Source organism: Uloborus diversus, chromosome 1 (genome assembly GCF_026930045.1).
Source record: "Uloborus diversus isolate 005 chromosome 1, Udiv.v.3.1, whole genome shotgun sequence".
Taxonomy (NCBI): domain Eukaryota; kingdom Metazoa; phylum Arthropoda; class Arachnida; order Araneae; family Uloboridae; genus Uloborus; species Uloborus diversus.
Window position 1 is genome coordinate 255,238,942 of NC_072731.1, and position 12,787 is coordinate 255,251,728.

Genomic DNA, 12,787 nt, shown 5'->3' on the forward strand with positions numbered 1-12,787 from the left:
ATCGTCAACTGTTGTAATACTTTTTACTTCCTTTTACAAAAAAGGAAGTACAGTGAAACCTGTGTAAGTTGACCCCTTGCGATGCAGTACTTTGGTGGTCAACTTAGGCAGGTGATCAACTTATAAAGGGGGTAATTATTATTATTTTTTTTGTCATTTTTTGCACCATGTATTCATTTTTTGACTAATTGACACTTACTCTTTCCGTTCAACTTACTTTCATTGTTTAACGTTACTTTGAAATAATAATTTAAAATGTTATTCAAATATTTTTAGAGGTTATTTTCTCAGAATGACTAATAATGTGTCATGTAAATTTAAAATTTCAGTAAATTGATCAAAAAAAAAAAAAAAAATCATTGTTTATAAAAAGTTATTTGAAATTAATAGTTACTAAAAATTTATAGCTAATCAAAAATAACAAATTTTTCGCTTTTTTTTCTCACATACATTTAATACATTTATAACCATGTTGATCTACTTTTCAACAAAATAACTCCTTATTGAAGTTTGGCGCACTTATTAGACACTAGTTTTGGAAATTCCATGTGTGTCAGCTAATTTTCTCTGGATATCTCCCTTTTCAATTTTAATATTTCATACTTTTTATCAATCTCAAGTTCAAGTAACTTTCTTTTTGAAGCCATTTTATGTAAAACTATAACACAAAGAGCAACAAGCTGGACTCTCATAGTTCTAAAAGGCAGTTGAAAATGAAAATGTCCTATTTCTTAATCCCTTGCACCAAAAACACTGCAATGCAAGTATTTTTTACTATAGCACAATTCCAGTGTTGCCACAAAATATTGCAACTGGAAAAATATACTTTGTATTTTTCTAATGACACATGTTTTCATTGAACAGAGAATACAAAAGAAGATACTCAAATAGAACAAGAAAAGAAAAACAAGTTTGGAGAATGAAAGGGTTCTTAGTAGTTTTCCAATGTGGTTAAACTTACAATTACAAGGGGGTTTAGTTATGCTGCTGTTTTATTTAGTTGGTAAAATTGGTTGGTCGGTATTCTTGGAAAGCTGTAAAAAAATAATAATAAAATAAAATAATTTGCTAAATTAAGTTTTAAAAAATAAAACAAGTGGTCCACTTACAAAGGGTTTTTTACAATACTCCAAACTAAATTTGGGGTACATTAGTGGTCAAGATAGACAGGTGGTCAAGATAGAAAGGTGGTCAAGTTACAGAGGTTTTCCTTCATTATATAAGATAGGACTAATTCCGTTCCCCACAAAAGCGGTCAACATAGACAGGTGGTCAAATTACAAAGGTGGTCAACTTTACAGGTTTTACTGTATTGTATTCGCGAAACAATTTTCACTCAAAAGTCGACCTTAATTTTCATTCTACTCACCCCCGAATGAATGTTGAGGGTTTTTTTTTCGACTTGACCGCACGTGGATAAGTGCCTAAGAACGTATAGACATGCGAAATATCCATTTTGACGACTCCCGAGTTAGTTACAACGAGTTTTCTCGTGACGTCTGTATGTACGTACGTATGTATGTATGTGCGGATGCGTATGTATGTCGCATAACTCAAGAACGGTATGTCCTAGAAAGTTGAAATTTGGTACGTAGATTCCTAGTACAGTCTAGTTGTGCACTTCCACTTTTGGTTGCATTCGGGTGTTTCTAAAGGGGTCTTTTGCCCCTTTTTGGGTGAAATCATTGTTAATTTCGATGTAAACTCAAGTGGTGTTATAATTTGGCGGACACTATTTGGCATGTTCTAAATGAACTCATTTAGAGATCTTTGGTACAAGGTATTCTAAAGCTGTTTGTAAGATAAAGAATTGTCATTCCCAAATGCCGGATCTAAGCATTTAAAGTTAAATACCAATCCAAAAATATACAAAAAATAATGACATATACAAAAAATATAATGTCCGAAATAAATTTCGAAAAAGAAAAAATAGAAAAGAAAATATAAATAAAAATAAAACTTTTCATTTTTATGTATGGAAAAAAGCAAACATTTATATTTATTACTAGGGGCACAATCTTTTTCCCGCAATAGGTACGATTTCACTATTTTCATTCGTCACAAGAAAATGTTACAGTTGCCGAAGCTCTAGTAAAACAATCGGAAACATTATGTCACCAAGGGCAATATATCGTGTGCATCGCTATCTACCAATCACAAAGCGAATCAAAGAAGCGAAGTCAGCCCGGCAAAGTTACAGTAATATGTTAACTTGATTTTCAAAAAGAAAAAAAAAGAACTTACGATCTGGGAGATCCCGGTTCGAACATGTGACTTTATCTTCCTTTTCACAGTTGCGCGATTTCTCGTTGTAAAGTTTTCCCTTCGCGCAAGTAAACATCTTGAATTTACTTCTTTCACAGACGTAGTACGCAGCACAGTTTTTTGGGTGAGGAAATTTCCCACTTTTTTGTGGGCAAACGAACTCGGGAGGTTTCACAGTTGTGGTAACATCATCATCTGAAAAATAGAAACTGGACGTAAATAAAACAGAATTCCATGAGTAAACATGCATTTCAAAAACCTTAATGTTCTCCAAATACAATATATGTTGTTTATAAAGTCTTGCAAAGGTAAATGAAATCTGTTAAAAAACACATATCTTCAGATATACTCAGAACTGTCATATTTAGTTTGGCGAAATATGTTAAGTCAAAAATTCTGGGGTGTTTAGCCTGAAAGCATTCCTGCCAGTTTTTCCCATAACGTTTTTCAACTTCTTAGTTTACAGTCAAAAAAAAAAAAAAAAAATCACAACTTTAATATGCTTCTGTGCACTTTTCTCAGATATGACAAGATTTAGACGATTTTAACGTCGTTAGACACTTTCGAAGCCGGGATTTACCTTCTGGGGGTGAGTGTTTCATCATAACAGTCCTTATAAGGACTGTCATATTAAGTTTGGTGAAAAAGCCAAAATTCTGAGTTGTTGAGCCTAAAAGCTCTCCTGCCAGTTTTTTTTTTTTTTTTTAATAATGTTTTTCAATTTCTTAGCCAACTCAACTGAAGAATTTTTTTTTTTTTTTTTTTCACAACGTTAATACACTTTTACGTGTGCACTTTTCGTAGATATGACACGATTTAGCCAATTTTCAACTTTGTCAGGCACTTTCGAAGCCAGGATTTACCTTCTGGGGGTGAGGGTTTAATCATAACAGTCCTTATAAGGACTGTCTTAAGTTTGGTGAATAAGTCAAAATTCTGGGTTGTTGAGCCTGATGGTCATCCTGCCAGTTTTTTCCCCATAACGGTTTTCAATTTCTTAGCCATATCTCAAGAATTTTTTTTTTTTTACAACGTCAATACACTTCTACGTGTGCACTTTTCGTAGATATGACAAGATTTAGCCGATTTTCTACTTTGTCAGGCACTTTCGAAGCCAGGATTTACCTTCTGGGGGTGAGGGTTTAATCATAACAGTCTTTATAAGGACTGCCATATTAAGTTTGGTGAATAAGCCTAAATTCTGGGTTGTTGAGCCTGAATGCCCTCCTGCCAGTTTTTTCCCATAACGTTTTTTAACTTCTTAGCCAACTCAACTGAAGAATTTTTTTTTCACAACGTTAATACACTTCTACGTGTGCACTTTTCGTAGATATGACACGATTTAGCCAATTTTCAACTTTGTCAGGCACTTTCGAAGCCAGGATTTACCTTCCGGGGGATGAGGGTTTAATCATTACAGTCCTTGTATGGATATAAACTGTTATATTAAGTTTGGCGAAATATGTTAAGCCAGCGTTTCTTGATTTCTTTGATCCGTGGAACCTCTTTAAATCCATTTTTTCGCGGAACCCCTATTGTATCTTCAGTAGCACACTAGTTTGAACGCAGCATTAAAAAATGGCTTACTTGCAATAAGAACGAATAATATTCCAAATAATGCTTTTTTGCATTTTTTAACATTTTAATAACGCATTTTTAAACATTTTTTCAATTAAATGTCATTTTGATAAAAATATCGTACTCTTGTACTTGTACTAAAATAGTCACAGGACACGACAGTCACATCGACAATGCAATTCAGTTTGCAGTGTAAAATTCATTTTGATGTTTTCTCTGCTGTTTATTCGAAAAATACCGATTTGATACTTTACTCAGAACTGATTTCAATCAAATATTTAAGTGAGCATTTTTATTTAGAAAAAAGGAACGCGGAACCCTTCAGTGATCTTTGTGGAACTCTGGGTTTCCGCGGAACACATTTTAAGAAACGCTGTGTTAAGCCAAAGATTCTGCGGGTGTTGATCCTGAAAGCCCTCCTGCCAGTTTTTTTCTTTCGTAGACGACTTTTTCTGTTTTCAACGACGCCTGTGTCACGTACATGCATTTAGCTAATACTGTACCGATTGAAAAAACTTGTTGATGTAAGGATTAACTGGAAACAAGAAGTTCCGTCTAGAGCTAAACGAACCTTCTTTCCCGAATACCAACATCGACTTTCTAGCATCTAATCAATGTTCTCCAAATTAGCTAATACTGCAATTTATGTCAAACATATGTTTCTACATTTACGCTGATTTCAAGAAACAAAAGTGCCTCGCTCATTTGATGAAATAGATACAAAAAATAATAATAAAATAAAATAAAATAAAATAAACGAACAAATAAAGCTATAGCACCTTTTAAACACTGCAGTTAATGTATTTTTTTCTATAAGAAATATTTGAATGCGTTCAAAAAAGTAAATGAATAAAAATAAAAAGTACATTAAAATAATTACATTTAATCAAAAAAATGGATCTTAATATTTCTTAAGAAAATACCTATTTTTATCTTAAATAGGTCTTTTTTTAAACAAATGTTATTTTCAGTGCAAGACTTAAACAACATCCTATGTAACTATTCAAAAATTATTGTAAAAAGTAATTTAACGAGCACATTCTATATTTGGCAAAACTCTGCTATGGGAGAAAACATTAGATTACATTTTAAAGCTAAGCTTTTGGATGAACATTTTTATTTTATAACAAACTAGAAAACGCTCGTCAAAGTATGACGGGTGAAAATTGCTTCTACATTTGAACGAAACAGTTGTCTATTGGGTGATACAGTGGTGGTAAAAAAAAATGCATCATCTCGACTGCATTCAACACACAGTCAAGCATCCCGTATCCCAGATGATTTGGGGACGTATTTCTGCTCAAGGAGTTAGTGGACTTCACTTTGTGCAAGGAAGAGAAACGCTCAGGTGTATATTGGCATTTTGGAGGAGAAATTGCTTCCTGCTATCCGGGATCACTTTACTTCAGTTCCAAACGCCACTTTAAAGGATGTTTCTGCTTCGCGCCATAGAGCAAAACTGGCAAATAACAACTCAAAAATCTTTATCCTGCCATTAGACTAATTTCAATTTTCAAAATTAATTACGATATTATTTACTTAATAAAAATTTACGATTAAGGGTTAATGTTTAGGAATTTTTCACCTTGTGTGGGCTTTTGTAGGTTTTCGAGGTAAAGAGTACAAATTCACTTCCGCTGAAATTTATCTATGCTTTTTATACAATAAAAATTACAAAATTATAACTACGACAAGATTTATGTGATACATTAAAATTTGGGTTTTAAGTTGCTTTTGAAATAACTTTTTAATAATTGTGTTTCACGTATTTTCATTAAGTTCTTTTTTCTTCACCTTTGAGCGGAAGTTTTAATATTGTTCCAATTATAATGAGCTCGTTATTTAAATTCTATTTTTTCAGGAAAGGGGAGCAGCGGGATTTTCATTTTGTTCTAATCGTAACATGTGTTTTATCTGATCCCCCTAATAGACGATATAAATCTTAGAGAACCAAACAAGATTGCGTAAAAATCTTGGGGGGTTGTTGAGCTTCAGTGAACAGGGAGGGGAGCTCCCTAGTAGTTTTACAAATTTGAACCGGATAAACCGGAAATTCATGTAAACGGGGTCCGATGGACGAGGTTCTACTGTACAACGTATAGTGAAGGAAATAAAGCAGTTTGAAATTGTGTCCGTCTTTTTAAATTACTCTATATATATAGTGGACCTAGAAAAACATAAAAATGCCGGTATAAAAATTTAATCTGCTTTCTAAGTTACGCAAAAAATAAATAAATAATAATGAATACCATCGTTCGGCTTTCTTCTCCCACAGTCCACATTATCCTCACAGGTATTTTTCTTGGCGTCAAAAAACTTTCCTTTTGGGCAAGCGCGAACAGTCGCCTTTCCATCCTTGCAGTGGTAGTACCAGTTGCAAATTTGCTCGTGGGTGAAGCGACCGTGGCGTTTCTTGCACTTCTGTTTCGGATTCTCATCCACAATGTTACTGCCATCATCATTGGGATCATCTGATAAAAAACATCAATAGTACAAGTGAAAAAAAGTAGCATAATGTGTTGATTTTTATGTAATTATGTAAACTACTCACTCATTTATTTTACACTAGTAGTGGTACCTGCACGGCTTTGCCCGTAATAGAAAGATTAAAAGGTCTTTTGGTTCGCCTGTATATTTACAAATAATGTATGGTGAATTTTCTCGTCAATTGCCCCCCCCCCTCCCATGTTACGGTTCCACGTTATGATAATTTCATATCTCGCCAATTGGCTTGAGCCCATGTTACGGTTCCACGTTATGATGATTTCGTAATTTACTCGTCCACCTTATGATAATTTTGTTCTTAAAATTAGAATAGAAAAAGAACAAAATCGAATTTTCGAAAAATCGCTTCGAGGTGCACACCCCAATGCTACAAACTGACTTTGTGCCAAATTTCATGGAAATCGGCCGATAGGTGCTATGCGCGTCACAGAGATCCTGACAGACAGAGATCCGGACAGAGAGAGATCCTGACAGACAGAGATCCGGACAGAGATACTTTCAGCTTTATTATTAATAAAGAAATGCCCAACATTGGCGTCTAAGAAATTAGTTCACGAGCTCTTAAAGATTTTTTGACAACGTCCTCATACTGAAATGGCACAATAAAACTTTCTAAATGCTCAAAAGTCATTGGTATTTTGGAGTCAATACAACTTTCTAAATGCTGAAAAGTCATTTGTTGCTTGGAGTCGTTACAACTTTCTAAATGCTCAAAAGTCATTGGTATTTTGGAGTCAATACAACTTTCTAAATGCTCAAAAGTCATTTGTTGCTTGGAGTCAATACAACTTTCTAAATGCTCAAAACTCATTGGTTGTTCGGAGTCACATAAAGAACCTTCTGGGTTCTGAACCACCTTTCTGATTCTGCAGAGATGACCTCGTAAACATTTCCATGAAAAATTCCTCTGTCATTCCATTGGAGAATTCTCAATCGTTGGATACCCTTGAAAGAGTAGTTTGTTATACTGTTTGAGACCATCTTCAAACAATGAAGTCAGGAGAGCACAGCAGAGCGGTAACAGATTTTGCGTAACCCCGGATGCACCACGAGGAGACCTGCTACATTGCACTTTTACTACTCTTTCACAAAAGCAACATTGTCAAGCAACAAAGCATATTGAACAAAAATTTGAAAACGTTGTTTTGAATGCTAATAAATATATTTTTTAGAATGTGTAGAAGTATCTGATTATCGTATCAAATGGAGAGTCCACCTACGAAGAATGCCGCGTGGAAGATTACCAAGGGCCGTCTACTACTATCAACCCAAAGGCAAACGAGACCGCGGTCGACCTATACAGCGGTGTACAGACTAGGAAGCCGGAACAGGCTGAAAGCCTAATCCATGAAGAAGGTTATAATTATTAATTACTTTTCTTTGTTATTTTATTTTAATGAGCAAAGTGCTTAATGCCTATTAACAGATCCGAGTCATCAAACTTGATCACATAAAGCGGTTATATGCGTAGTTGATAAATGTATCAATCTTTCATTCAGACGAGATGACCAGGGTTCGCCCTACGACATGAAAAGGACCTACTGCTCTCCCGCGCTATATGGGTAATTCCAAGATATGAGCTATAATGTTTTGTGTGGTCTAGTACTTAGGGCTGCTGTCTTTCGCCCAAACCACCAGATCTTGACCCCCAACGTGATTCATAAGAATAACCTAGTCTTTTACATCGTACCCTAAATGGTAAACTTGATAAATCTTCCCACTAAAAGGTAGGATTATATTGGAGACGAGTATCCAATGGTTGTATTGGTGAGAGTTAGTTCTTTTATCATGTTTTCTTCTCTCATTCGTTATGAGCCGATATGAGCACCAGTAGAAAAAATTAAATAATTCAGGTTTTTGAAGCTTTCTTCGATTCCCATTTCCCATCAATGACTAAGTCTTTTAAAAACTTTTTTTCATGTATATACAAATACAAATGTGACGACCAGCAACAGGCTCTTGGCCCAGTTAGGCTGGTCCTAGTCAATTTATTAGTCCCCAATGAAAATCAATGGCCCTCTTAAATCTATTCACCCCCTTGCTCATTACCACTTCTTCCGGTAAGCTGTTCCAAGTGCCCACAATCCTACTAAAGTAGTAGTTTTTCCTTTTTTCCAGGTTAGCCTGAGATTGGAATAACTTGAAACAACGACCCCTCGTCCTGCTTTCGGTGCAAAAATTTAATCCATTAACATCATTCATTTTGATAAATTTAAACAACTGAATCATGTCCCCTCTGATCCTCCTTTGCTCCAGGCTATACATATTAAGCCTATTAAGTCTGGTATCATAATCTAAATCTAAAAGTTCCCTTACTAGTCTAGGTCCCCTTCTTTGAACCCTTCCAATACAGAAATATCTTTCCTCAGATGAGGCAACCAAAACTGCGCAGCATACTCCAAATGGGGTCTTACTAAACTCCTAAATAAAGGCAGAAGAACCTTCTTAGATTTGTTTGAAATAGATCTATTGATAAACCCAAGCATTCTGTTGAATGCTTGATTTCATTTAATTTCTTATTGTTACCTTGTGAAATAGGAAAGTTGCAACCTATTAAATGTTCCTATTTTGACTATTGGATATTGTTAATTGACCCTCAAAACTAAAAAATTCACCATCGCCGAATTTTAAAACACCATGATAGATTTTTAATGAATTTTTAAAAATCTACGCGAAAAAGTGCGCTCTTCTGAAACGTCACGAGCTTACGTCATAGGGCACTAATGGGCAGCCTTCCGCCGAAGATCCCTTGTTTCCGCTACGGACATTTTGAGCGCGCTGGTATTTTTATTTTTTAGAAATTTAATAATCCTTTTGAACACACTATGGAGGCCGGATTCGTTAAAGCACAATCTAATAATCTTCCTCAAGTAACATCAATGATGGTATTCGAATATTTTCGAGAGGATGAGAGGTTTAATGTTCTAGAAAGTCCGTCTTAAACGAAGCCAACTGCTCTTCCTTCGGCTTCTCTTTGTCAGCTAAGCGAGGCGAAGAGCGCATGACGTCACTTCCTGTGCCATTTGACGTCACAATCGCTTGAACTTTAAAAATTAATTTAAAAAAAACTACTTATCGTATCGCAAAAATGTTTTCACCTATGATGTTCATACATATTACTCTATCATATAAAAATAAAATTGAAAAATCGAAAACTTCCCTATTAACAACGTAAAGATCCAAACGTTACACGTTAGGAGTTAATAATGAATACTGTCGGGAATGAAGTTAAAAATAAAACCAGAAACAAATAATTCGGTACATTACCACCGGGAAGTGTTCTGTCTCCACACGTGACTTCTTTCTCGTCGGCACACGATCTCCAATCCGGGTCATAGAGCTCAGTTTCGGTGCAGTTAATATGGCGGGCTTTGCCTTTCGAACATTTGTAGTAAGATCCGCAGTTGTGTTCATCAATAAAGGTACCTTCTCTGGCGGGGCAGACAAATTCTTCCTCTTAAAACAAAAGCATTGATAGATTGAATTTACAATAGTTAATCATAAATGTTTTTTCAAACAACAACGCAAAATCATAGTTTAAAAAAATCAAAGGATTAATAAAAAAAATATATATATATAAAACAGAGAATATATATGTGTGTAGGTTCCATATACAAATCCACAGTTTACGTCAGATCTCGACCAAATTTAGCACGGAGGTACTTGGGCATCCTAAACAGAACGTAAGGGGGAGGGGGGGTCGAACTCCAGAAAAGTATTCAACCGTTCTGATTTTAATTTTAGGACCCGAAAATAGTGTTTTTCAAAAAATGAGAGCGAAAAAATGCTTGCAAAAATTAGAATAAAAAATTCATAGCAACCCCTGATTTTTCTGCATCAGATAAAATTTTTTTCAATGTGGCAAGGTAATTAGAACGTGAATTATAACTCTTTTTAACTAACTTCATGCCAAAATATTGGTAAGCCTTCAACTAGGAATTCATTGTTGATCACGGTCGTTGTTGAACAATACTTTTATATTGTAGCGTGTAGCAATATTATTAAAACTAGAAAGTAACCCGTCAAGGTATGACGGGGGAAAATTGCTTCTACATTTGAACGAAGCCATTGCCTGTTTGGTGATATTTTGATACTTGAAGTTGTAACTTTAACTCCAGCGGATTAACCCTAAACTCAGGTAGGTAGCGTTCATTGTTGACCACTTTTTCGTTTCTTCATTCCCCTGAAATGACACAGTCTTGCCAGTAAAACAGTTAAGTGACCGGATCGAGTTCAGCCTTGTCACAATCAAGCCTTTCCCTGGCATGTTAAACATTACCAAAACATTATCAAATGATCATGCCGTGGCGCGAGTTTATTGTTGAAACACACGCGTTACTCGATCATCGGCTGTTATATATGTATGAGGCAGTGAGAAGCAAAGGGATGTAAGTGGCAAAATTAAAAATTTGGAGATAACCAGTACAAATAAATAGGGGAACCTTTCCTCTGCCTTGTGGCAAGAGATAGTACTTGTAGCCCTAGTAGGTGCTGCTGTAAAGTATGGTTTATAAAAACGAGCTGATGTGTGCATCACATGACTTCCTTTTACACCAATTTAATGCTATTTCCCTATTATTGCAATTTTAATGGGATTCTCTCTCTAACTCTTTAAATATCACTAGCAATGGCCACATTGAAAGCAGATTTAAAAAAAAAAAAAAAAATCGCCAAATTTTTCGCCAAGTTGGCGACAAAACTTGGCAACCAAAAGACTGGCGATATATCGCCAAGTGACCGCCAAATTATAACACCACTTGAGTTTGCATCGAAATTAACAATGATTTCCCCCCAAAAAGGTGCAAAAGACCCCTTTAGAAACACCCGAATGCAACCAAAATAGGAGGTGCACAACTAGACCCCACTACGAGTCTATGTACCAAATTTCAACTTTCTAGGACATACCATTTTTGAGTTATGCGAGATACATACGCACATACGCACATACACACATACGCACATACATACAGACGTCACGAGAAAAGTCGTTGTAATTACCTCGGTGATGGTCAAAATGGATATTTCGCGTGTCTATACATTCTTAGGCACTTTTCCGCATGTGGTCGAATCGAAAAAAAAACTCAACATTCATTTGGGGGTGAGCAAAATGGAAATTAAGGGCGATTTTTGAGTGAAAATTTTTTCGCGAATACAATACTTCCTTTTTTGTAAAAGGAAGTAAAAAGTTCAATGAAAGTCTACCGAAGGACGCTATCTTTAAATGCGTTTTACTCAAAACTTAAAAATGTCCACTTACATCCCTTTGCTTCTCACTGTCTCAAATGGGGATTTGTAGCGTGAAGAAAATAATTGAGAAGAAAGATCTGTGCGTGTTGCTATTTTTTTTTCTCGAATATTAACAAATAAAATTCTGTCTCTCGTTTTGAGGCTTTTCCTGTAATCGGGGGATTTAAAAATTTTCTTTTTTGGTTATTTTCCTGCAATCTGTCGGGGAATTTTACAGATTTTTTTTTTGTTCAAGCTTGATTGTTGAGCACTCATCACTTGACATAACATTTATTTTCGAGGTAGACCGTGCAAATCCGGGCGACGCAGCTAGTTTTAAAATAAATACTGCTGATGTGCAGTTTCCGGGAATTATTCTTTTTTGCTGAAATTATTTATTTGAATGGTAAAATACTCCCCAATTATTTTTCCTTCCATACTTATGATATAATTATTATGTTTTTCATACCATTTATTTATTTTTTTTAATTAAAGTTATTTTATTACACATTAAAATAATGAAATTATTTTCTTCTTCATACTTACGATACAATTTTTTTTTTCATACCATTGATTTATTCTATATAGTTGAAATTATTTAACCATTTAACTCTTTCGTTTTACTGCTATACACTGGTGTGCAAAAATTAAGGACGAGACGGTTTTTTCAATATAACTTTGTACGAAAGCTTTCCAAATCAACACATTTAATACCGTAAGATCCCCAATACGTAAGGACATGTGTAATGTAAGCAACACTTACTAAAAGAGAAATCAGGGGATAAAAAGAAGCTTTATTGAAAAAGTAGCATGGAGCGCAATGCGACTGAAGGCCGAAACATCCCTGTGATGGGTGTCCAGCAAGAATCATCCGGTCTTTAGTAAGGGATATGATCTCCCCCGACTGCTAGGCAAGTTTCACAGCGTCTGCCCATGCTGAGAATGAGGGTGTCAATGAGTTGCTGAGGCATTGCTGCCCATTCGTTTTGCAGCGCCAATCGAAGCTCCCGAATCGTTACTGGTGGTAAGGTACGAGCTGCCAAGCGTCTGCCTAGAAAATCCCATACATGCTCGATGGGATTGAGATCCGGAGATCGTGCCGGCCAATTCATACGTTCAATATCCTCACTCTCTAAGAGCTGTTCGGCAGCTACTGTGCGAAGACATGGTGCATTGTCGTCCATGAAAAGGAACTGCGGACACATAGCGCCTC

The 12,787-nt window shown here is 35.5% G+C and overlaps 1 protein-coding gene across 1 annotated transcript in view; it reads right to left on the reverse strand.

The window, feature by feature from the left end:
* LOC129220203 (uncharacterized) overlaps window positions 1-12,787 on the reverse strand; it is a 57,613-nt gene that overhangs the window by 23,441 nt on the left and 21,385 nt on the right. The window contains exons 6-8 of the mRNA XM_054854571.1: window positions 9,616-9,804; window positions 6,093-6,314; window positions 2,245-2,460 (exon numbers count right to left, since the gene is read on the reverse strand). Coding sequence (XP_054710546.1) covers window positions 2,245-2,460; window positions 6,093-6,314; window positions 9,616-9,804 — 627 coding nt within the window. The remainder of the gene's footprint in view (window positions 1-2,244; window positions 2,461-6,092; window positions 6,315-9,615; window positions 9,805-12,787) is intronic.